The 26193-nt window shown below is 45.5% G+C and overlaps 1 protein-coding gene across 1 annotated transcript in view; it reads right to left on the bottom strand.

Moving 5' to 3' along the window:
* Positions 1-26193, bottom strand: part of col9a3 (collagen, type IX, alpha 3) — a 122108-nt gene that overhangs the window by 17348 nt on the left and 78567 nt on the right. The window contains exons 23-28 of the mRNA XM_059981207.1: positions 20226-20297; positions 19498-19533; positions 17612-17656; positions 11653-11685; positions 9149-9295; positions 2062-2116 (exon numbers count right to left, since the gene is read on the bottom strand). Of these exons, the coding sequence (XP_059837190.1) occupies positions 2062-2116; positions 9149-9295; positions 11653-11685; positions 17612-17656; positions 19498-19533; positions 20226-20297 (388 nt within the window). The remainder of the gene's footprint in view (positions 1-2061; positions 2117-9148; positions 9296-11652; positions 11686-17611; positions 17657-19497; positions 19534-20225; positions 20298-26193) is intronic.

Raw genomic sequence — 26193 nt, 5'->3', positions numbered from 1 at the left:
GACACAGGTCGATAGAAAAAGACACTTTCGTGTCAAAGTAAAAACAGACCTCTACAAAGTGATCTAAATTAATTACAAATATAAAACACAAAATAACTGATGGCATAAGTATTCGCCCCTTTAATATGACACACTAAATCATCACTGGTGCAGCCAATTGGTTTTAGAAGACACATAATTAGTGAATGGAAATCATTGTGTGCAGTCAAGGTGTTTCAATTGATTGTAGTAAAAATACACCCGAATCTGGAAGGCCCACCTGCGGGTGAGTCAGTATCCTGGCAAAAACTACACCATGAAGACAAAAGAACACTCCAAACAATTCCATGAAAAGGTTATTGAAAAGCACAAGTCAGGAGATGGATACAAGAAAATTTCCAAGTCACTGAATATCCCTTGGAGTACAGTGAAGTCAATCATCAAGAAATGGAAAGAACATGGTACAGCTGTAAATCTGCCTAGAGCAAAAACTGAGTGACCATGCGAGAAGGGGACCAGTGAGGGAGGCCACCAAGGGACCTATGACAACTCTGGAGGAGTTACAAGTTTCAGAGGCTGAGATGGGAGAGACTGTGCATACAACAGCTGTTGCCTGGGTGATTCACCAGTCGCAGCTTTACGGGATAGTTGCAAAGAGAAAGCCATTGTTGATTTAAAAAAATACTCATGAAATCTTGGCTGGAGTTTGCCAGAAGGCATGTTGGAGATTCTGAAGTCAGCTGGAAGAAGATTCTATGGTCTGATGAAACCAAAATTGAGCTTTTCCGCCATCAGACTAAATGCAATGTTTGGTGTAATTTAAATACCACGCATCATCAAAAACACACCATCCCTACTGTACTACATCATGCTGTGGGGATGTTTCACTGCACCAGGCCCTGGGAGGCTTGTAAAAGCAGAGGGTAATAGGAATGCAGCAAAATCCAGGGAAATCCTCGAGGAAAACCTGACGCAGTCTGCAAGAGTACTGTGACAGGGTGGGGAAGATTTGTTACTGACTTGAAGGGGGTGAGTAATTATGTAATCAATAAGTTTGTGTTTAATAATTGTAATAAATTTAGATCAATTTGTAGAAATATGTTTTTATTTTGACACTAAAGAGTCTTTTCTGTTGATCAGTGTCAAAAAATCCAAATTAAATCCACTGACTGAATGTTGTAAAACAATAAAACATGAGAACTTCTTGGGGGGGGGGGGGTGAATACTTTTTATAGGCAGTATAAATACCAGCATGTATTTACAGTGTAAACAGCTTTATACAAGTAGTTTTAAGTGTTAAAAGTGCAGTGATGGGGATAATAGATAGAGGGGATTGGGGGGAGGCTAATTTCGAGTGGTTGATCAGATTAACGGCCTGGGGAAAGAAACTTCTATTATGGTGTGAAATTTTCTTTTAATAGCCCATAGCGCTTTCCAGAAGGGAACTTCTGGAAAAAAACAATTTTCAGGGTGGGTAGTGTCCACAATGACCTTTCCTGCCTATTTATTTGTCCTGGACATATACAAGTCCTGCAGTGATGGTAAGTCTGCAGCCAATGACCTTTTTGTATTTGGGTATTTCGAGATACAGCATGGATACAGGCCCACACTGCCCAGTTACATCCACGTGACCAATCAGCCTGCTGATCTGCATGGCTTTGAAATGTGGGAGAAAAATGGAGGGCTGAGTGGGAGGGAAGGGTTAGATTGATCTTAGTGTAGGTTAAAAAATTGTCACAACGTTGTGGGCCAAAGTGCTGTATTTTCTATGTTTCTAAGCCGGAGCACCCAGTCACGAGGAGAACATGCAAACTCCTTACGGGCAGTGGTGGGAATCGATCCTGGTCACTGAAACTGTAACAGCATTATACAAACCACCCCACTGTGCATCATGTACACCACATCCGCTTATCCGCTCTCCTAGGTGGGTGCAAAGGATTGCTGGGCAGCATCTGCAAGCTCCTGAGCCCGTGTTTATGCCACACTCAATATCATTATTCGGGATGTATAGTCATTAGCACACTGCTGTGTTTGGAATCTTGCTATGCCACTACACTATGTGAGACGTGAGGCCGGACTCACCACTGATGAGATCTCGACACAGGTTCCGAATCCGCTGCTCGCTCGCCAGTTTGCCCTGTGGGTCAATGAGACATGTGTAAAATAACCAACTGGCAGTGGAGATAAGAAAAGAGACTGTGGAGCACTGGAACAGAAGCTGTATGAACTTCAGTACTGTACAAAAGTCTTAGGCACATATATATATATAGCCAGGATGCCCAAGACCTCCCCACAATACTGTAGTAATTTCATATATTTCACTGTACTGTTGCTATTAAAAAAAACTAATTTCCTGACATAGGTGAGAGCTAATAAACCTGACCCTAACATGGATCTCTGTTGTGGACTGTGAGTGGGAAGAGGGGAATCATGGTTGGGAAAAAGGGGAGGGAGTGGGAAGCACCAGAGAGACATTCTGTAATGATCAATAAACCAGTTGTTGGGAATCAAATGACTTTGCCTGGTGTCTCAGGGCTGGATGTGACTGTAGCCGCTGCACCTCCCACCCCGGCACTCCTTCCCGCACCCCTCCCACATTGCTCCACCCTCGCCATCCTTCGATCCCGCCAGGTTTATGAACTTGCTCTCTGCTCCATGTTGACAAATATAGGACTGTGCAAAAGTCTCTACATTGTCTTCAGTAAGGCCTTTGACAAGGTCCAGCATGGGAGGTTAGTTAGGAAGATTCAGTTGCTAGGTATACATGGTGAGGTAGTAAATTGGATTAGACATTGGCTCAATGGAAGAAGCCAGAGAGTGGTAGTGGAGGATTGCTACTCTGAGTGGAGGCCTGTGACTAGTGGTGTGCCACAGGGATCAGTGCTGGGTCCATTGTTATTTGTCATCTATATCAATGATCTGGATGATAATGTGGCAAATTGGATCAGCAAATTTGCTGATGATACAAAGATTGGAGGCGTAGTGGACAGTGAGGAAGGTTTTCAAAGCTTGCAAAGGGATTTGGACCAGCTGGAAAAATGGGCTGACAAATGGCAGATGGAGTTTAATGCGGACAAGTGTGATGTATTGCACTTCGGAAGGTCAAACCAAGGTAAGACATACGAGGTAAATGGTAGGACACTGAGGAGTGCAGTAGAACAGAGGGATCTGGGAGTACAGATACATAATTCCCTAAAAGCGGTGTCACAAGTAGATAGGGTAGTAGAGAGAGCTTTTGGTACATTGGCCTTTATAAATCTAAGTATTGAGTATAAGAGTTGGAATGTAATGGTGAGGTTGTATAAGACATTGGTGAGACTGAATTTGGAGTATTGTGCGCAGTTGTGGTCACCTAATTATAGGAAGGATATTAATAAGGTTGAAAGAGTGCAGAGAAGGTTTGCAAAGATGTTACTGGGACTTGAGAAACTGAGTTACAGAGCAAGGTTGAATAGGTTAGGACTTTATTCCCTGGAGCGTAGGAGAATGAGCGGTGATTTGATAGAGGTGTATAAAATTATGATGGGGAGAGATACAGTGAATGCAAGCAGGCTTTTTCCACTGAGGCCAGGGGAGAAAAAAACCAGAGGACATAGTTTAAGGGTGAAGGGGGGAAAGTTTAAAGGGAACATTAGGGGGGGCTTCTTCACGCAAAGAGTGGTGGGAGTGTGGAATGAACTGCCAGATGAAATGGTGAATGTGGGCTCACTTTTGACATTTAAGAAAAACTTGGACAGGTATATGGATGAGAGGGGTTTGGAGGGATATGGCCAGGGTGCAGGTCAGTGGGGGTAGGCAGAAAAATGGTTCGGCACAGCCAAGAAGGGCTAAAAGGCCTGTTTCTGTGCTGTAATGTTCTATGGTTCTATATATCTGAGACTTTTACTAACATAATAGAAACATAGAAAATAGGTGCAGGAGTAGGCCATTCGGCCCTTCGAGCCTGCACCACCATTCAGTATGATCATGGCTGATCATCCAAATCAGAACCCTGTACCTGCTTTCTCTCCATACCCCCTGATCCCTTTAGCCACAAGGGCCATATCTAACTTCCTCTTAAATATAGCCAATGAACCGGCCTCAACTATTTCCTGTGGCAGAGAATTCCACAGATTCACCACTCTCTGTGTGAAGAAGTTTTTCCTCATCTCAGTCCTAAAAGGCTTCCTCTTTATCCTTAAACTGTGACCCCTCGTTCTGGACTTCCCCAACATCGGAAACAATCTTCCTGCATCTAGCCTGTCCAGTCCCTTGAGAATTTTATACGTTTCAATAAGATCCCCCCTCAATCTTCTAAATTCCAGTGAGTATAAGCCTAGACGATCCAGTCTTTCTTCATATGAAAGTCCTGCCACTCCCAGGAATCAATTTGGTGAACCTTCTCTGTACTCCCTCTATGGCAAGAATGTCTTTCCTCAGATTAGGGGACCAAAACTGCACACAATGTACTAGGTGCAGTCTCACCAAAGCCTTATACAACTGCAGTAGAACCTCCCTGCTCCTGTACTCAAATCCTTTTGCTATGAATGCCAACATACCATTTGCCTTTTTCACTGCCTGCTGTATCTGCATGCCCACCTTCAATGACTGGTGTACAATGACACCCAGGTCTCGTTGCATCTCCCCTTTTCCTAATCAGTCACCATTAAGATAATAATCTGTTTTCCTGTTCTTGCAACCAAAGTGGATAACCTCACATACATCCACATTAAATTGCATCTGCCATGAATTTGCCCACTTAGCCCATCCTCTTAGCATCCTCCTCACAGCTAACACCGCTGCCCAGCTTCGTGTCATTCGCAAACTTGGAGATGCTGCATTTAATTCCTTCGTCTAAATCATTAATATATATTGTAAACAACTGGGGTCCCAGCACTGAGCCTTGTGGTACCCCTCTAGTCACTGCCTGCCATTCTGAAAAGGTCCCGTTTACTCCCACTCTTTGCTTCCTGTCTGCCAACCAATTCTCTATCCACATCAATGCCATACCCTCAATACCGTGTGCTTTAAGTTTGCACACTAATCTCCTGTGTGGGACCTTGTCAAAAGCCTTTTGAAAATCTAAATATACCACATCCATTGGCTCTCCCCTATCCACTCTACTAGTTACATCTTCAAAAAATTCTATAACATTCGTCAGACCTGATTTTCTTTTCACAAATCCATGCTGACTTTGTCCGATGATTTCACCTCTTTTCAAATGTGCTGTTATCACATCTTTGATAACCGACTCTAGCATTTTCCCCACCACCGATGTCAGACTAACCGGTCTATAATTCCCTGGTTTCTCTCTCCCTCCTTTTTTAAAAAGTGGGGTTACATTTGCCACCCTCCAATCCTCAGGAACTAATCCAGAATCTGAAGAGTTTTGAAAAATTATCACTAATGCATCCACTATTTCTTGGGCTACTTCATTAAGCACTCTGGGATGCAGACCATCTGGCCCTGGGGATTTATCTGCCTTTAAGCCCTTCAATTTACCTAACACCACTTCCCTACTAACATGTATTTCCCTCAGTTCCTCCATCTTACTAGACCCTCGGTCCCTTACTATTTCCAGAAGATTATTTATGTCCTCCTTAGTGAAGACAGAACCAAAGTAGTTATTCAATTGGTCTGCCATGTCTTTGTTCCCTATGATCAATTCACCTGTTGCTGACTGTAAAGGACCTACATTTGTCTTGACCAATCTTTTTCTTTTCACGTATCTATAAAAGCTTTTACAGTCAGTTTTTATGTTCCCTGCCAGCTTTCACTCATAATCTTTTTTCCCTTTCCTAATTAAGCCCTTTGTCCTCCTCTGCTGGTCTCTGAATTTCTCCCAGTCCTCAGGTGTGCCGCTTTTTTTTGCAAATATATATGTTTCTTCTTTGGATTTGATACTACCCCTAATTTCCCTTGTCAGCCACGGGTGCACTAACTTCCCTGGTTTATTCTTTTGCCAAACTGGGATGAACAATTGTTGTAGTTCATCCATGCGATCTTTAAATGCTTGCCATTGCATGTCCACCGTCAACCCTTTAAGTATCATTTGCCAGTCTGTCTTAGCTAATTCACATCTCATACCTTCAAAGTTACCCTTCTTTAAGTTCAGAACCTTTGTTTCTGATTTAACTATGTCACTGTCCATCTTAATGAAGAATTCCACCATATTATGGTCACTCTTACCCAAGGGGCCTCGCGTGACAAGATTGCTAACTAACCCTTCCTCATTGCTCAATATCCATGCTCTCTAGTTGGTTCCTCGACATGTTGGTTCAGAAAACCATCCCGCATACATTCCAAGAAATCCTCTTCCTCAGCACCCTTACCAATTTGGTTCACCCAATCTATATGTAGATTGAAGTCACCCATTATAACTACTGTTCCTTTATTGCATGCATTTCTAATTTCCTGTTTAATGCCATCCCCAACTTCACTACTACTGTTAGGTGGCTTGTACACAACTCACACCAGCGTTTTCTGCCCCTTAGTGTTATGCAGCTCTACCCATATCGATTCCACATCCTCCAGGCTAATGTCCTTCCTTTCTATTGCGTTAATCTCCTCTCTAACCAGCAATGCTACCCCACCTCCTTTTCTTTTCTGTCTTTCCCTCCTGAATATTGAATATCCCTGGATGTTGAGCTCCCATCCTTGGTCACTCTGGAGCCATGTCTCTGTGATCCCAACTATATCATATTCATTAATAACTATCTGCACATTCAATTCATCCACCTTGTTATGAATGCTCCTTGCATTGACACACAAAGCCTTCAGGCTTGTTTTTACAACACCCTTAGCCCTTATACAATTATGTTGAAAAGTGGCTCCTTTTGCTTTTTGCCCTGGATTTGCCTGCCTGCCACTTTTACTTTTCACCTTACTACTTTTTGCTTCTACCCTCATTTTACACCCCTCTGTCTCTCTGCACTTGTTCCCATCCCCCTGCCACATTAGTTTAAAGGCTCCTGAACAGTAGTAGCAAACGCTCCCCCTAGGACATTGGTTCCAGTCCAGCCCAAGTGCAGACCGTCCTGTTTATACTGGTCCCACCTCCCCCAGAACTGGTTCCAATGGCCCAGAAATTTGAATCCCTTCCCCTTGCACCATTTTTCAAGCCACGTATACATCTGAAATATCCTCCTATTTCTACTCTGACTAGCACGTGGCACTGGTAGTAATCCAGAGATTATTACCTTTGTGGTCCTACTTTTTAGTTTATCTCCTAACTCCCTAAATTCACCTTGTAGGACCTCATCCCATAATGGTCAGATCTCCCATGGCCTTGAAGGTACCACTCCTGCCCCCAAGACACATGGTCCTTGGTTCAAATCCCATAAGGAAATAAAAAAAATACAAACACAAGAGATTCTGCAGATGCTGGGAATCCAGAGCAACGCACATAAAATGCTGGAGGAACTCAGCAGGTCAGGCATCATCGATGGAGAGCAATAAAATGCTAAATCAGATGGGGAAAAATGTCACCCTCAGGACACACATGTCTCAGAAATACAAGTTCCCATGGGATTATTTTGGAAAAGAGCAATATGGAGTATCTCTGGGTTCAAATTTTTCCTCAACATGGCATTGTTAAGACACTGAAGGAGGCTGTCTACCAAAACATAGAGTAAGTAGGTAGGGCACTGAGGAATGCTATGGAACAAAGGGATTTGGGAATAAAGGTCCATAATTCGATGAAAATGATGTCACAAAGGGATAGGGTCATAAAGAAAGCTTTTGGCACATTGGCCTCAGAAATCAATGTACTGAATACAGAGAATGGGATTTTATGTTGAGACATTGGTGAGGCCTAATTTGGAGTATTGTGGGTAGTTTTGGTCACCTACCTATAGAAAGATGCAAATAAGGTTGAAAGAGTACAAAGAAAATTTAAAAGGATGTTATCTAGTCTGGAGGACCTGAGTTTTAAGGTAAGGTTGATTAGGTTAGGTGAAGATTGAGGGGAGATTTGATAGTTACACAAAATTATGAGGGGTATAGATAGGGTAAGCAGGCTTTTTCCACTGAGGTTGGGTGGGACTACAACTAGAGGTCATGGGTTAAGGGTGAGAGGTGAAAAGTCTAAGGGGACAAATTTCTTCACTCAGAGTCGTGACAGTGTGGAACATGTGATGCATGCAAGCTTGATTTCAATGTTTAAGAGAACTTTAGATAGGGATACGGAGGGCTATGGCACCAGTACAGATCCATGGGTGTAGACAATTTAAATGGTTTGGCATGGGTCAGATGGGCTGAAGGGCCTGTTTCTGTGCTGTCCTTTTCTATGACTATGAAATGGTTGCACTGATGATGAATGTGTTGATGGTGATTTATCGCCATTCCTTAGAAGCAGAGAAGGATTGGTAAATTACAAATGGAACACGTATTCAAACAGAGAAAGGAAACAAAATTCAGGCCAGTTAACCACACATCTGTCTCGGGAAATGCTGGAATACTTTAACAAGATAAGCACATTTAGTAAATCACTAGACAGTCATTTGGGTCTCGGCCCAAAACAATGACTGTTTACCCTTATCTGTGGATGCTGCCTGACCTGCTGAGTTCCTCCAGCATTTTGTGTGTGTTGCTCTGGATTTCCAGCATCTGCAGAATCTCCTGTGTTTTATGAAAGGAACTCATTGCAGAGGAGATTGAGCAGGATGCTGCCCGGATTAGCCACCATGTTTTATGAGGATAGACCGAGTGAGCTCAGGCTTCTCTCTTTGGAGTGAAGAAGAGGCGGCTTGATGGAGGTGTACACGATGATAAGTAGCATAGCTCAAGTGGACAGCCAGAGACTTTTCCCAGCGCAGTAATGGTTAATATAAGGGGCATAATTTTAAGGTGATTGGAGGAAAATACAGAGGAGATGTATGATGCAAGTTTTTTTTACATAGTGTGGTGGGTACATGATACGTGCTGCTGGGGTGGTGGTAGAGACAGATACATTAGGGACGTTTAAGAAACTCAGGCATATGGATGATAGAAAAATGGAGGGTTATGTGGGAGGGAAGAGTTACCTTGATCTTATTATAGTAGGTTGAAAAAGGTTAGCACAACGTAGAGACAGAAGCGATTTAGTTTAATTCAGTATCAGATCCATGTTCAGCATAGGCTGTAATGTTCTACTATGGTCCACTAATCTGTGCCCTGCCTGGGCCATGGTATTCTGAAATGAGGTACTCACTGGAGGACCCCTTTTCCCGGTGACACCAGGAGGTCCCTGCTCTCCAGCTGGTCCCATCAGCCCGGCAGGACCTGGAACTCCGTCTGTTCCGGGAAATCCAGCGGGCCCAGCATTGCCTTTGGGTCCCACCTCACCGCGACGTCCTGGCTATGAAATGGAAAGTGGGAGGACGATTAGTGAAGGGTCGGTCCTGCACAGTGGGACCTGTTAAAAGGTCAGAGGTTAGGGTTACCGACACTGAATTATAGACGAAACGCTTGACCTCAGCTACTGCGCCAATAGCTACAGCTCTGGGTCACTGATCGGGAGGCAAGAGTTTGAATCCCATCTCGGCAGGTAGATGATGGACTTGAGTTCTAATCATTAGAGAAGTTTGGAATTAAAGCCACTTTTTGGTAACATTGACCATGGAACCATCTGCTGAAAAATCCAGTGAATTCAGCAACATCAGTGAGGAAAATCTGCCTGCCTTCCTTCACCAGTCTGATGTAGACTGGTGGTAAACCTCAGGTCCCACACCACCAGATTCAGGAAGTTATTACCCCTCATCCATCAGGCTCCTGAACCAGAGGGGATAACTTCACTCAACCAAACACTGAACTGTTTCCACAACCTCTGGACTGATTTTCAAGGACTCTACATCTCAATTTCTCAATTTTTATTTATTATTATTATTATTATTATTATTATTATTAGTTTGTTCCTTTTCTTTGTTGTACTTGCACAGTTTGTTAACCTTTGCACATTGACTTTATATTTGTTGTGTGCAGTTTTTCATTGGTTCTATTGTATTACTTTGTACTTGTGAATGCCTGCAAGAAAATGAATCTCTGGGTTGTATGTGGTGACATATACGTACTTCGATAATAAATTTACTTTGAACTTTGATATCTGAATTGAAATCATGTTTATTAACATTGTCTTATATGATGCAACAGTGATAATAAACCTGATTTTAATTGTTTATTTACAAGTTTATATGTAATAGTTTATTTATAAATTATTTGTTTGTTCATATGTGCAGTGCTGCATGACGTAGACGATCATGGTCTTTCGATGACCATGATTGTTATTTACTAATTTTTCTACAGAAGTGGTTTGATATTGCCACTTTCTGGGCAGTGTCTTTACAAGGCGGGTGACCCCAGCTGTCATCAATACTCCTCAGATGTTGTCTGCCTGGCGTCAGTGGTCGCAGATCCAGGGCTCATACGACCATCTGTCACCAGCTCCCATGGCTTCATGTGACTGTGATCGGGGTCTAAGCAGGAGCTACACCTTGCCCAAGGGTGACCCGCAGGCTAGCGAAGGGAAGCAGCGCTTCACACTTCCCTTTAAAAGAGGCGTATCTCCACCCCACCACACTATTACACCTCATCCACTAATTCATGGCTTTGCCTCTGGGTCAGATCTCTTGGACAGATAAATAAGGAAAAAAAATATAAATGTTTCAACATATTCACTTGTTCCTCCCTTTGTCCATTTTCTATACTTCCCAGCCCAGTCCCAGAGCAGACTGGTTCCTCACAGTGGGAACAAGTACTGACTGCCCCTTGAGTCCCCCACCTTCCTGAATATTGAGGGGCAGCCAAATGGGCCACCTTGCCTGTCAATCTCTCACTGAAGCTTTCAGAAGTGTGGGAAGTGGAGCTTGTCTGTGTTTGAGGGGGCCATGATACAAACCACTGAATGCTTGGTGTATGGTCAGTTCACCCATGGCGGATACGAAACCCCACAAAGCTCACTATTTCATCATTTCCTGTCAGTCTCCTTATTTACAGACACTGCTGTGCCTAGCATCACTTTACAACCAATCTATGTATATAAACTAGCTTTAGTCTTTATATTTATTGTGGATATTAACATTGTGTTCTCTAGCTTAGTGGGTGTTTAGGAACTGCCACAGATCCTTTGTACGGAAAATCATACAAAAGGTAATGGGTACGGCCCAGCACATCTACATGAAACACTGTCAGAAGAAAGCAGCATCCATCAGCAAAGACCCTCACCACCCAGTCCAGGCTCTTTTCTCATTGCTGCCATCAGGTAGAAGGTACAACTACCTCAGGACTCACACCACCAGCTTCAGGAACACTTATTACCCTTCAACCATCAGGCTCTTGAACAAAAGGGGAAAACTACACTCATCTGCCTCATCATTATTATGTTCCCACAACCAATGATCTCATTTTAAGGATTCTTTATCTCATGTTGTCGTTATTTATTGCTTTTTATTTATATTTGCATTTGTATAGTTTGTTGTCCCCTGCACTCTGGTTCATTGATCCTGTTATAGTTACTACTGTATAGATTTGCTGAGTATGCTCACAGGGAAATGAATCCCAGGGTTGTATATGGTGATATGTATGTACTTTGATAGTAAAACTTACTTTGAACATTGATCCGGACTAACAAATATTTTCATTCTTGTTTATACTTATATACTGGAAATGACATTAAACAATCATAAATTGACAATGTTACCAATTCTCTGGAAATCTTACCTCTCCCTTCTGGCCCTGAGGTCCCGGCTGGCCCTGAAAGGAAGACAAAGGCAGTGATTATTGTTGGATCTTTATCATTCTGCGATCCAGAGATTCTTCAGAAGCCAAGAATGAGGCAAAGAATTTGGTGGTTATGGTGTAATAAGATCAAAAATGAAACAAAAGAGAAAGAAGGAAGTAGTCATGGTGATTCTATACTGATAAAGATTAACTTTGCTTGTCACATGTACATCAAACCTCACATAGAAATGCATTGTTTACATCAATAACTAACACAGTCTGGGGGTCAATTCCAGGTGCTGCGATAAGAAGTTTGTATGTTCTCTCCATGACCCAGTAACACATGCATGTTAAGTTTGTTTCTTTACCTATTAGTCTATTTAGTTATTGATTGATTGAGACACAGGGTGGAATAGGGCTCTCCGGCACCTTGAGCCGAGCCACCCAGCAACCCCTGATTTAATCCCAGCCTAATCACAGGACAGTTTACAATAACCAGACAACCTGCCAACCTTTGGACTGTGGGAGGAAACCCAAGGACCCAGAGGAAACCCACACTATCATGGGAAGAACATACAAACTCCTTAGAGACAGTGGCAGGAATTGAACCCAGGTCGCTGGTACTGTAAAGCATTGTGTTAACCACTACACTATGGGAGCATGCTATGCATATCCTCGGAATGTGTTGGTCATTAACGTAAATGTCACATCTCACTGTATGTTTCCATGTATATATGACAAATAAGGATAATCTGTTAACCTACAACCTCTGCTGCTCAGAATCTTTGGTCTAGGTTTGGCAGGTGTACAGAGCTCAGCGTACAGAGCTGGGAAAATAGGAGAAAATTAATTCGGTTCCATAAGACACAGGAGCAGAATCAGGCCATTCAGCCCATCAAGTCTGCTCCGCTATTCCATCATAGCTGATCCTGGATCCCACTCAACCTCTCCATATCCTTTGAAACCCTGACCAATCAGGAAACGGGATCAATCTTCACTTTAAGTATATACCCGTGGTCTTGGCCTCCACCGCAGTCTGTGGCAGAGCATTCCACAGGTTCTCTACTCTCTGGATAAAAACATTCCTCCTTAACTCGGTTCTAAAGAGTTGGCCCTGAAATTTGAGGCTGTACCCTCTAGTTCTGGATACTCCCACCATAGGAAAGATCCTCTCCACATCCACCTTATCTAGTCCTTTCAATATTCAGTAGGTTTCAATGAGATCCCCCCCACCATTCTTCTAAATTTCAGTGACTACAGGCCCAAGCCTGCTAAATGCTCCTTGTACCTTAACCCCTTCATTCCTGGAACCTCCTCTGGACTCTCTCCAATGACAACACATTCTGTCTGAGATATGGGGCCCAAAACTGTTCACAATACTCCGTGCAGCCTGACTAGTGTCTTATAAACCCTCAATATTATCTCCTTGCTTTTATATTCTATTCCCCTTGAAATAAATGCCAACATTGCATTTGCCTTCTTTACCATAGACAGAACCTGCAAATTAACCTTCTGGGAGTCTTGCACGAGGACTCCTAAGTCCCTCTGCACCTCTGATGTTTGGACCTCTCTCCATTTAGATAATAGTCCACAGTATTGTTCCTTTTACCAAAATGCATCATTGTGCATTTCCCAACACTGTATTCCATCTGCCACTTTTTTGACCATTCTTCCATTTTGTCTAAGTCCTGCTGCAATCACATTGCTTCCTCAGCACTACCTACCCCTCCACCTATCATCCACAAACTTTGCCACAAAGCCATCAATTCCATTATCTAAATCACTGACAAACAATGTGAAAAGTAACGGTCCCAGTACTGACTCCTGAGGAACACCACTAGTCACTGGCAGCCAAATTGAAAAGGCCCTCTTTATTCCCACTTGCTGCCTCCTGCCTGTCAGCCATTCCTCTATCCGTGCCAATATCTTTCCTTTAACACCATTGGATTTTATCTTGTTAAGCAGCATCGTGTGTGGCACCTTATCAAATGCCTTCTGAAAATCCAAGTAAATGACATCCACTGCCTCTCCTTTGTCCACCCTGCTTGTTACTTCCTCGAAGAACTCTAACAGATTTGTCAGGCAAGATTTTCCTTTACAGAAACCGTGCTGACTTTGACTCATTTTATCATTAGTCTCCAAGTACCTCAAAACATTATCCTTAATAATGGACTCCACCACTTTCTCAACAACTGAGGTCAGGCTAACTGGCTTATAATTTCCTTTCTTTTGCATTCCTCTCTTCTTAAAGAGTGGAGTGACATTTGCAATCTTCCAGTCCTCCGGGACCATGCCAGAATCAAGTGATTCTTGAAATATCATGAGCAATGCATCTGTTATCTCTTCAGTGACCTCTCGAAGGACTCTGGAATGTAGTCCATCTGGTCCGGGTGACTTATCCACCTTAAGATCCTTGAGTTTGCCTAGCACTTTTCCCTTAGTAATAACAATGACACTCACAGATCTCTGGTCTGCTGCTACTGTCTTCCACAGTGAAGACTGATGCAAAGTACCCATTCAGTTCATCTGCCATTTCTTTGTCTCCAATTACTACCTCACCAGCATCATTTTCCAGTGCTCCAATATCTACTCTCATCTCCCTTTTTCTCTTTATATATCTGAAAAAACATTTAGTTTTTTATATTATTGGCTAGTTTGCCCTCATATTTCATCTTTTCCCTTTTTATAGCTTTTTGGTTGCCTTTTGTTGGATTTTAAAAACTTTCCAATCATCTAACTTCCCACTCAATTTTGCTGCCTTATATTTCCTTTTATGCAGTTCTTAACTTCCTTTGTTAGCCACGGTTGCCTACCCCTGCCTTTTGAGATTTTTTTGTGGGACATATCTATCCTGTGGCTTGTGAACTATTCCCAGAAACTTCAGCCATCTCTGCTCTGCCGTCATCCCCACCAGAATATCCCTCCAATCCACCTGGGCAAGCTCCCCTCTCATGTCTCCGTGAATCTCTTTATTCTATTGCAATGCTAATACATAAGACTTGTGCTTCTCCCTCTCAAATTGCAGCATGAATTCAATCATATTTTGATCACTTTCTCCTAAGGGTTCCTTTACCTTAAGCTCCCTAATAAAATCTGGATTATTACACAACACCTAATTGCAGACAGCCTTAGCTCAAGCACAAGCTGCTCTAAAAAGTCATCTCTTAGGCATTCAACAAATTCCCTCTCTTGCCATCTGACACCAACCCGATTTTCCCAATCCCCTTGCATATTGAAGTCCCCCATTACAATTGTGATATTACCCTTATTACATCCTCTTTCCAGCTCCCCTTGCAATCTCAACCCCACATCTTGGATACTATTTGGAGGCCTATATATATGATTCCCATAATGTTTTTTACCCTTGCAGTTTTTTAACTCCACCCACAAAGATTCAACATTCTCTGACCCTATGTCACCTCTTTCTAAAGATGTAATTCCATCTCTTACCAACAAAGCCACACCACCACCTATGCCTTCCTGCCTGTCCTTTCGATACAAAGCATATTCCTTGATGTTAAGCTCCTCACTGCCGTTTCTAAACAAGTGATGGATGCTGGTTCATCCTCAACATTTAAGGGAAGTTTGGATAGGTACATGGATAGAAGGGGTATGGAGGCTATAATCCAGGTGTAGGTTGATGGAACTAAGCAGAGTAATAGTTTGGCATGTGCTAGATGGGCTGAAGGGCCTGTTTGCCTGTTGTTATGCTCTATGACTCTAACAACTAACTAATGCTGACTCTTTCCAGGCCTGCTCAGTCCACCCACTATTTCTGCAGCACCATCAGAGTCAGCACTCAGGATTCAGCTGGAGGGACATGGCACACTCTGATCTGTGTCGTTGCCGATTGACCGGACTCCGAAAACTCACACTCGTTCCTCAGTCACACTCATGTTTATTCATTGAGAGACAGAGCAGAACTTCTGCCCCTTTGAGCTGCACTGGCCAGCACTCAACCCCTGCCAAATCACAGGACAATTTACAATGACCAGTTACGCTACTAATCAGCACGTCTCTGGACCATGGGTGGAAACCAGAGCAGCCGGGGGAAACCCAGGTGGTCACTGGGAGAACGTACTCACTCTTACAGGCAGAGGCGGGGATTGAACCCGGCTGGTGCTGTCGAGCTTTGTGCCACCAAGCTGCCGAAGCCAATAAGTCTGAGCTGCCCAGCTGACTTAACAACCCGTAAGTTTGGAATGTGGGAGGAAACCGGAGCACCTGGAGGAAACTCATGCAGTCATGGGGAGAGCGTACAAAACTGAACCCAGGTTGCTGGTGCTGTAATGGTACTGTGTAATTTCTATGCTACCCTGCCGCCCATTGTCTACTTACACTGGACTTTCCCTGTAAATGTAACATTTAATTCTACATTCTGTTATAATTTTACATCACGGGTAAAACCCTGCCAACCATTGAGCATATCCCTACAAAACGCTGTCGTAGGAAAGCAGTGTCCATCATCAACGATCCCCACCATCCAGGCCATGCTCCCTTCCTTCTGCTGCCATCAGGTACAAAAGCTTCAGGACTCGCGCCACCAGGTTCAAGAACAGTTACTACCCCTCGACTACCGTATCAGGCTCTTGAGAACTACACTCATTTGCCCCATCATTGAGATGCTCCCACAGCTGATGATCTCACTTTAACGGCTCTTTATCTCGTTATCTCATGTTCTCGATATTTATTGATATTTATTTGTATTAGCATTTGCACAGTTTGTTGTTTCCTGCACTCTGGATGATCTTTCATTAATCCTGTTATAGTTACTATTCTATAGATTTGCTAAGTATACCCACAAGGAGATGAATCTCAGGGTTCAATATGGGGACAGATTTGTACTTTGAACTTTGAACCTTGCAGCACTGTGATGAAGTGGAGATGGCATACAGAGTGAAGTTTTTCACTGTACCTTGGTACAGGTGACAAAAATAAACCAGGTTATCAATTTATATCATGACCAACATATTATCAAAACCAGTAGCACATTAATCATGATCCAAGTCATTGTATTATTACCACAACAGCAATTGTCATATTATAATTATAGCTCATTACCGTAACACAAGCTGCATCTCATTATCATAATTAGTAGCTTATAATTACCATGCAGCCAATTTCCAATTAGAATGTTGCTGTTAGCATTTTATTATATAATAACCAGTGTTCAGTTACCATAATATAAAACAATCCTCATTATCATAATACACGCAGCAGCTTATCACGATGTAGCGATTATTAAATACAAATATCACTTCATTATCATGTTTCATGTAATATGATAATATTACAAGGCCAACATATGCTGTTGGTTCCAAGTCAATCTCTGCAATCAGATTCTTATTATAGTTTGTAAAAGTTCTTTCTCTGGTTACAATTGGAACCCTAATAAGGCTGAACAAGCAAGCAAATAGATATTAAAAAAATCCATAAAGCTGACTCCAGTACTGACTGCTGAGATCTTTGGGGCCTCTCTTCCACCCATCCAAGCTATTTATCAGGAACGCTGCATACACAGGGCTCTTAGCATTGTTAATAATCCTTTCCATCTGTCCCACAATCTCTGCGACCCCCTACCCTCAGACAGGAGGTACTGTAGCATTAGGGCAAGGTTTTTCCCCAGGCTGCGATAGTCCCTGCCACCACCCAGGTCTCAACGTGCCAGTAGTGTTCTACTGTTTACTGTTCAACTTATGTCACGAATGTACCTTGAGCTAAATGTCACTCCTGGAAAATAACTGTTAATTCCAGGAGTGATAATACTTTATGAGTTGTGTGTGTGAGTTGTCAGTACTGTGTTGTGCACCTTGGTCTGGAGGTACATTGTTATGTTTGATGGTGTACACGTATACGGTTGAATGACAATAAACTGAACTTGATTGTTTATTAATTGATGAGTGTATCATGTGTGGGGCTTGATAGATGTTCTGCACAGTATCTGTGTAATGGAACTTACCATATCTCCCTTTTCTCCAGGTAGCCCATCAGACCCTGCGAGACCCTGTAAAACAACACATTGCAGAGGGATTGATGCACCATCAACAACTCTCAGAGACGGGGGGGGGGGGGGCGGTGAACGATAGGCTTTTATTGGCAGCAAAATGGAGCACGGCATCTCGGAGACTGGTGGGGGGGGGAGCAGTGCCTCCAATCGCCTCTATACAGGGGTCTGTGGGAGGATGGGAGGAGCCACAGGAGCAGTCAGTCGAGGGGCGTGTCCAGACAGGTAGACATAGTTTACCACAGGGATTAAACAATGCAAAGGACATTTGAATTCAGGTCAGGAAATGTGCTGTTAAAGAGCAGAAGATAACTTATTATCAGGTTGCCCCTGACCTTGTGATGCTCCAGAGAAAACACTCTACGTTTGTCCAGTCCCTCCTCCTCGTTAACACTCTCTAACCCTGATGAACCTCTTCCGTCTCCTCTCCACATCCTTCCTATAAGGATGGTCAGAACTGAAATGCAAAGTTCCAAACATGGCCTCAGCAAACTTTGACACCCCAGAAGTTACACTCATTGTGCTGAGTGATGAAGGAAAGCATGTGTACGGCTTCTTTACCGTCCTGTCCACTTGTTTTGCCACATTCAGGAAGCTGTAGCATTCAACCCAAGGTCACTGTGTCTATCAGGGCCCTGCCCTTTACTTTATGCTTTCCTCTTACATCTGACCTCTCAGAGTTGAACACCTCACACTTAACTGGATTAAACTCCACCTGCCACTTCTCTGCCCACTTTTCCACCTGACGTGCATCTTACTCTATCCTTCGACAACCTTCCTCTTTATCCACAACTCCACCAATTTTCCTGTTGTCTGCAAACTTGCTAATCAGACCACTGACCTTTTCATCCAAGTCAGCGAAATACTGTATATTATAAACCAGAGATCCCAGCACTGACCCTGTGGAACACACCACTGGTCACAGGCCTCCAATAAGAAAAGCACCCCTCAGTTTGTTACCCCCCCCCCCTCTACTACCCTCTATCTTCTATGTCGAAGCCAATTTTGGATCCAATTTACTAAATGATCATGAACCCCATGTGACTTAAACCTCCAGACCAGCTTATCACAAGAGACCTTCTCAAAAGATTTCCTAAAGTCTGTGTAGACAATATCCACTGCCCTACCCTCATCAACCCACTCTACAGATGGTAGTGACAACTTCAGTATGCAGACAGTAAAGTTCATGGAACATGCAGCCTGGACCAGTGGTAACCCGTTTGTTACGTGCCGTGTTGTATGATGTGGGTGATCAAGTTCTTTCCATCACCATAATTGTTCTTGGAAAATTTTTCTACAGAAGTGGGTTGCTATTGCCTTTCTACTGGGCAGTGTCTTTACAAGGCGGGTGACCCCAGCCATTATCAATACTCATCAGAGATTGTCTGCCTGGTGTCAGTGGTCGCATAACCTGGACTTTTGATCTGCACCAGCTGCTCGTATGACCGTCTACCACCTGCTCCATGACCCTGATCAGGGGGTAAGCAGGTGCTATACCCTACCCCAGGGTGACCTGCAGGCTAACGGAGGGAAGGAGCACCTTAAACCTCCTTTGGTAGAGTCGCATCTCCACCTCACCACCCAGCTAGTGGTAGAGGCAAATACATTAAACACATTTAAAAAGGCTAAGATAGACATATGGATGGAGAGAAAATGGAGGGCTATGTGGTGGGGGGGAGATTGATTTTGGAGAGGGTTAAAAGGTTGAAGTGGTTGTGTTGACCTTTTGACCCGTTCCCAAATCAATGGTGGACTGATTGATTTTGTGGTGTATTTTTCCATGTTCATGGCCTGATACCAGGTCACTAAGGAAGCCGCAGTGCCTGAAATCTTCTCCTTACCTGGTTACCTTTGGGACCAGATGCTCCAACAGGACCCTGAGGAGGAGGTTTAAAAAAAACACAAGCTGTTAGTTGTCAGTAAAGAGTTCATGGAGGCATCAGCAGGTTCCACACACATTACCCGGTGGTGAGACAACTAACCCAGGTGACCATTGGTTTACTGGTCACCAAGACTTCTGCAGCACCTTGTCCCCAATCCCCTGCACTCCTCGCCAGCGGTGAACCCTGAAATAGAGTCTTGCTGTACAAAACAGACTGTTCTACTGTAGGTAAGATGGTGGGGGTGGGGGGAGGTGTGAGGGATGAGGAGAGGAAGAGACAATCAATGAGAGTGAAGATATGAGGGGACAGAGGACACACAGGGATGAGATATGAGGAGGAAGGTGATTAAACACAAGTTCTGAAACATTGTCCTTTTCTCTCTCTACAGATGTCGCCTGACCTGCCAAGTTTTTCCTGCATCTTCTGCTTGTATTTCAGATTTACGGGATTTTAAAACAATTTAAATTACTATGTTTTTTTCCCCCCATTTTTACTGAGATTGCTTTGATAATTCCACATTTGTTCAACTGCAGAAACTTCAAACCCCGGTGGCAGGATTTGAACCCTGGATTGGGTTTTGGGGTACTGCTCCCGTGTGCCACTTGCTTTCCCGACACTGCAGTGGCAGAAGGTCTTTGCATGTCTGTCCCACCGCCGGTGTCACAGGATGGGAAGAGCACACTTACCCTGTCACCGAAATCACCACGGATTCCTGTTGGCCCCGGCATGCCAGGCTCACCACTCTCACCTTTCTTTCCCTGCAGAGAAGAGACACTGCATTTAACAGGGTGAGGCCCAGGGCGGGAGGGCATAGACTGGAGAACGAGCGGGCACAGAGGAGAAGCAGGGCCAGGCGGGAGGGGAGGAGGCTGGAGCAGGGAGAAGGGCAGGAGACTATTAGACGGAGGAGGGCAGGAGGGAGAGGAGGGGGTGAGTTGAGAGACAGGGAAGGGGAGGAGGTGAGGTGAGGGGACGAGGGTGAAACTATGGGAAGAGGGGTGAGACGGGGAGAAGGGGACAAGGAAGAACAAGAAAGGAAATTAATTGTAGATGGGAAATGGCTTGCATAAGAGGATAACGCAGAGGAGGCAAAGAAGTCAGAGAGCTCGCAGGGCGAGAGGGGAGGTAGGGAAGATGTCGGGGACTGAAGAGAGGAGGGATGAGGGAAAGTGGAAACAAGGATTAGGGTGAAGATAAAGGATGAGAGAGGAATGCGAGAGAGGGAGGGACGAGGTGAGGGGAGGTGGGACGGTGGGGGAGAGGAGGTGGGACTGGGGGAGGAAGTGGGACAGTGGGAGAGGAGGTGGAACTGGGAGAGGAGGTGGGACGGTGGGAGAGGAGGTGGAACTGGGAGAGGAGGTGGGATGGAGAGGAGGTGGGACTGTGGGAGAGGAGGTGGAACTGAGGGAGGAGGTGGGAGGAGGTGGGACTGGGAGAGGAGGTGGGATGGTGGGAGAGGATGTGGGACTGGGGGAGGAAGTGGGGAGGAGGTGGGACAGTGGGAGAGGAGGTGGAACTGGGGAGGAGCTGGGACGGTGAGAGAGGAGGTGGGACTGGGGGAGGAGGTGGGTTGGTGGGCGAGGAGGTGGGACTAGGGCAGGAGGTGGGAGGTGGAACGGAGAGGAGGTGGGACGGTGGGAGAGGAGGTGGGACTGGGGGAGGAGGTGGGACGGTGGGAGAGGAGGTGGGATGGTGGGAGAGGAGGTGGGACTGTGGGAGAGGAGGTGGGACTGGGGGAGGAGGTGGGACTGGGGGAGGAGGTGGGACTGGGGGAGGAGGTGGGACAGTGGGTGGGGCTGGGGAGGGAGGTGGGTCGGTGGGGGAGGAGGTGGGACTGGGAGTGAAGGTGGGACTGGGAGAGAAGGTGGGATTGGGGAGGAGGTGGAACTGGGAGAGGAGGTGGGACGGTGGGAGAGAAGGTGGGACTGGGAGAGGAGGTGGGATGGTGGGGGAGAGGAGGTGGGACGGTGGGAGAGGAGGTGGGACTGGGGGAGGAGGTGGACAGTGGGAGAGGAGGTGGGACTAGGGGAGGAGGTGGGACTGCGGGAGGAGGTGGGACTGGGGGAGGAGGTGGGACAGTGGGAGAGGAGGTGGGACGGGAGGGAGGTGGGTCGGTGAGAGAGGAGGTGGGACTGGGCGAGAAGGTGGGACGGGGAGGAGGTGGGATGGTGGGGGAGAGGAGGTGCGACTGAGGGAGGAGGTGGGACGGTGGAAGAGGAGGTGGGACTGGGAGAGGAGGTGGGAGAGGAGGTGGGATTGTGGGGGAGAGGAGGTGGGATGGTGGGGGAGAGGAGGTGGGATGGTGGGGGAGAGGAGGTGGGACTAGGGGAGGAGGTGGAACTGGGAGAGGAGGTGGGACTGGGAGAGGAGGTGGGACGGATAAGACGTGGGACTGGGAGAGGACGTGGGACGGTGGGAGAGGAGGTGGGACTGGGGTAAGACGTGGGACTGGGAGAGGAGGTGGGACTGGGAGAGAAGGTGGGACTGGGGGAGGAGGTGGGACGGTGGGAGAGGAGGTGGGACGGTGGGAGAGGAGGTGGGACTGGGGAGGAGGTGGGATGGTGGGAGAGGAGGTGGGAGTGGGGAGGAGGTGGGACGGTGGGGGAGGAGATGGGACGGGGAGGGAAGGTGGGACGGTGGGATGGGGAGAGAAGGTGGGACTGGGAGGAAAGGTGGGACTGGGGGAGGAGGTGGGTCAGTGGGAGGAGGTGGGACGGTGGGAGAGGAGGTGGGACGGTGGGAGAGTAGGTGGGACGGTGGGAGAGGAGGTGGGACGGGGAGGGAAGGTGGGACGGTGGGATGGGGAGAGAAGGTGGGACTGGGAGGGAAGGTGGGACTGGGGGAGGAGGTGGGTCAGTGGGAGGAGGTGGGACGGTGGGAGAGGAGGTGGGACGGTGGGAGAGTAGGTGGGACGGTGGGAGAGGAGGTGGGACTGGGGGAGGAGGTGGAATGGTGGGGGAGAGGAGGTGGGACTGGGGGAGGAGGTGGGACGGTGGGAGAGGAGGTGGGACGGTGGGGGAGGAGGTGGGATGGTGGGAGAGGAGGTGGGACGGGGAGGGGGTGGAATGGTGGGGGGAGGAGGTGGAATGGTGGGGGAGAGGAGGTGGGACGGTGGGAGAGGAGGTGGGACTGGGGGAGGAGGTGGGACTGGGAGAGGAGGTGGGACGGTGGGGGAGAGGAGGTGGGGTTGGGAGGTATGAAGTGAGAGAAGGGCGGTGACTCGGACAGTGAACGGGTGCAATGCAATGCTGAGAAAGAGAACGGACGAGAGTGGAGAGAGGACAAACACCGAGGAGGGCACTTAAGGTCACATGATGAAACACAGATTTAGAGACTTGTGGTGGTTGGTGTGGGGGTAGTGTGAGATGGTGGATAGAGGGAAGAGGACATGAGGTGAGAACACAGAGGGCGAAGCAGGGTAAGGGTTGGAAAATGGAGAAAGAAAGGAGTGAGATTGTGAAGATCCAGAGACAGTGTGCGGGAAGTTAGATGAAGTGATAAAGATAGATCAACAGGATAAGAATTAAAATTTCAATTTTCTACAAATCTTCCCTGCAGAATAATTTTTGTAACTGTGATTACCATCAGTATTTTTTGTACTTTGTTGAATGTCTGTAAGTTGATGGGAGTGTAGAAAATGATATGGCCATTTTCAAACATAAAACTGGGTAACTCTCACAAACCAGAGAGTGATGATGGGATGGAGCAGGGTTACAGGAGGAGGCATTGTTTCCTCTCGACTTATGGCCTCAGCCTGCACACCATCAAGGACATCTTCAAAAGGTGATGCCTGAAGAAGGTTGAATCCATTGTTAAGGACCCCCAACACCGAGGACACACCCTCTTCTCAATGCTACCATCAAGGTGGTGATACAGGAGCCTGAAGTCAAACTCAACCATTCGGGAAAAGCTTCATCTCCTCCACCATCAGGTTTTTGAATGGTCCATGAATCCTTGAACTCCAAGTCACTATTTTGCTCCCTTTTTCACTATTTATTTATTTTTAATATTTCTTACAGTAACTTGATAATCACTTGTAAGTAATCATTTATCAAAACTCTCTAGACTCTGGGCAGGTCCCTGAGGACTGGAAGACAGCAAATGTCATGCCACTTTTTAAAAAAGGATGGAGGGAAAAGTCGGGCAACTATAGTCCAGTTAGCTTAACATCTGTAGTTGAGAAAATGCTTGAAGCTGTCATTAAGGAAGAAACAGCAAAACATTTAGAAAGGAGTGGTTCCATTAGACAGACGCAGCACGCATTCAGAAAGGGCAGATCCTGTTTGACAAACTTACTGGAGTTCTTTCAGGACATAATGAGTGCAGTGGATAGAGGGGAACAGGTGGATGTCGTATACTTGGATTTCCAGAAGGCGTTCAATAAGGTGCCACACAAGAGACTTATAAATAAGATATGGATGCATGGAGTCAGAGGAAGTGTATTGGCATGGATAGTGGATTGGTTAACCGATAGAAGGCAGAGAGTTAGTATAAATGGGTGTTTCTCCGGTTGGCAGTCTGTGGTGAGTGGGGTGCCACAAGGGTCGTTCACCATTTACATTGATGATTTGGAAGAGGGGACTGAGTGTAGCGTAGCAAAATTTGCTGATGACACTAAACTGAGTGGAAAAGCAAATTGTACAGAGGATGTGGAGAGTCTGCAGAGGGATATAGATAGGTTATGTGAGTGGGCCAAGGTCTGGCAGATGGAATACAACGTTGGTAAATGCGAAATCATCCACTTTGGAAGAAATAATAGAAGAGTAGATTATTATTTAGCTGGTGAAAGATTGCAGCATGTTGTTGTGCAGAGGGACTTGGGAGTGCTTGTACATGAATTGCAAAAAGTTGGATTACAGGTACAACAGGTTATTAAGAAGGCAAACAGAATGTTGGCCTTCATTGCTGGGGGGGATTGAATTCAAGAGCAGGGATGTTATGCTGCAACTGTACAGGGTACTGGTGAGGCCACACCTGGAGTACTGTGTGCAGTTCTGGTCTCCGTAATTGAGGAAGGATATACTGGCTTTGGAGGCAGTGCAGAGGAGGTTCACCAGGTTGATTCCAGGAATGAAGGGGTTAACCTATGAGGAGAGATTGAGTTGCCTGGGACTATACTCTCTGGAGTTCAGAAGAATGAGAGGGGATCTTCTAGAAACATACAAAAATTTGAAAGGGATAGATAAGAAAGAAGTAGGAAAGATGTTTCCATTGGTAGGTGACACTAGAACTAGGGGACATTGTCTCAAGATTCAGGGGAGGAGATTTAGGACGGAGATGAAGAGAAACTGTTTTCCCCCAGAGAGTGGTGAATCTGTGGAATTCTCTGCCCAGGGAAGCAGTTGAGGCTTCTTCACTAAATGTATTTAAGAAACAGTTAGATAGGTTTTTACATAGTATGTTATGTTATGGGGAAAAGGCAGGTAGATGGAGCTGAGTTTACGGACAGATCAGCCAAGATCTTATTGAATGGTGGGGCAAGCTTAATGGGCCAGATGGCCGACTCCTGCTCCTTTTTCTTATGTTCTTATGTTGATAGGTAATTTTTTGTCCTGCACTATATTGCTGCCACAAAACATCAAATTTCATGTCATATATCAGTGATGATGAGCCTGATCTGATCCTGAAATATAAGTAGCACAACACAAGAAGTTGAAACGTCAACTGTGCTCTTTTCCACAGATGCTGCCTGGCCTGCTGAGTTCCTCCAGCATTTTGTCTGTGTTGCCTGGTAGTGTTCATGGGCTGATGGAATCCGAATCAGGTTTAATACCACTGGCAAATGTCATGAAATTTGTTGATTATGTGGCAGCAGCACAGAGCAATACATATTAATAAAAATTGTAAATTACTCTAAGTAATTATTGTTACGCCTGTGCTCCCCCCCCCCTCCTTTTTGAGAATCGCAAGATTGCTATTAAGTCAGGTCAGGAGACCCAGGAAATGAGAGAAAGACGTGCAGAATCCACAAAGAGTTTAGAATGTGTCCTGGCCTCCGAAAGGCGGAACCATTGATAACGGCTATTGTCTCTTGGAGACGGAATTGTGTATTGAGTGCTGTGCTATTCATCGATGCCCTCAAGGAATCAGGCAACGTGGGCTGGTTGGGGGATGGCATCCTCCCAACCTGATTGACATCTGAGACCCCGTGAGTGGGGATAAAAGAGGGTCTGTGGGAACAGCCCCTCAGACGCACCAGAAGAAACGCTCGAAATCCTGTGACAGCGTAATAGCGAAAGCCGGTGGAAAGCCACGTGCGTCCTTTTCCATTTGCCTCGGAATTGGTGGGCCTTGCCACAGGAGAACGGCTTTAGCTAACAACAAAGGGGAAATCAGCCCCCAACGACTCTCGAAGGATCGACATCATAAAAGGAATGGGCAAGTTAAACATCCGTCTTTCTCTCCAACCAAAAAGCTGCAGCTTGAATGAACTTGAATGAACTTTTATATTTCCATCGGACAATACATTATCCCCTAGACAATGATAGAGCTATTTCTTATTGATTATTATTATACCTGCGCTTTTAGATTTAGTATTGACAACATATATTATATGTATGTTTGCATTGATACTATTTTTGTGTATTTTTATCAATAAATACCATTAAAAATAGTACCATCAGACTTCAACGGACCTCTCTACTTGCTGGTAAG

The sequence above is a fragment of the Hypanus sabinus genome, chromosome 9 (assembly GCF_030144855.1).
Source record: "Hypanus sabinus isolate sHypSab1 chromosome 9, sHypSab1.hap1, whole genome shotgun sequence".
Lineage (NCBI taxonomy): Eukaryota > Metazoa > Chordata > Chondrichthyes > Myliobatiformes > Dasyatidae > Hypanus > Hypanus sabinus.
This window is presented reverse-complemented; position numbering and strand designations above follow the sequence as displayed.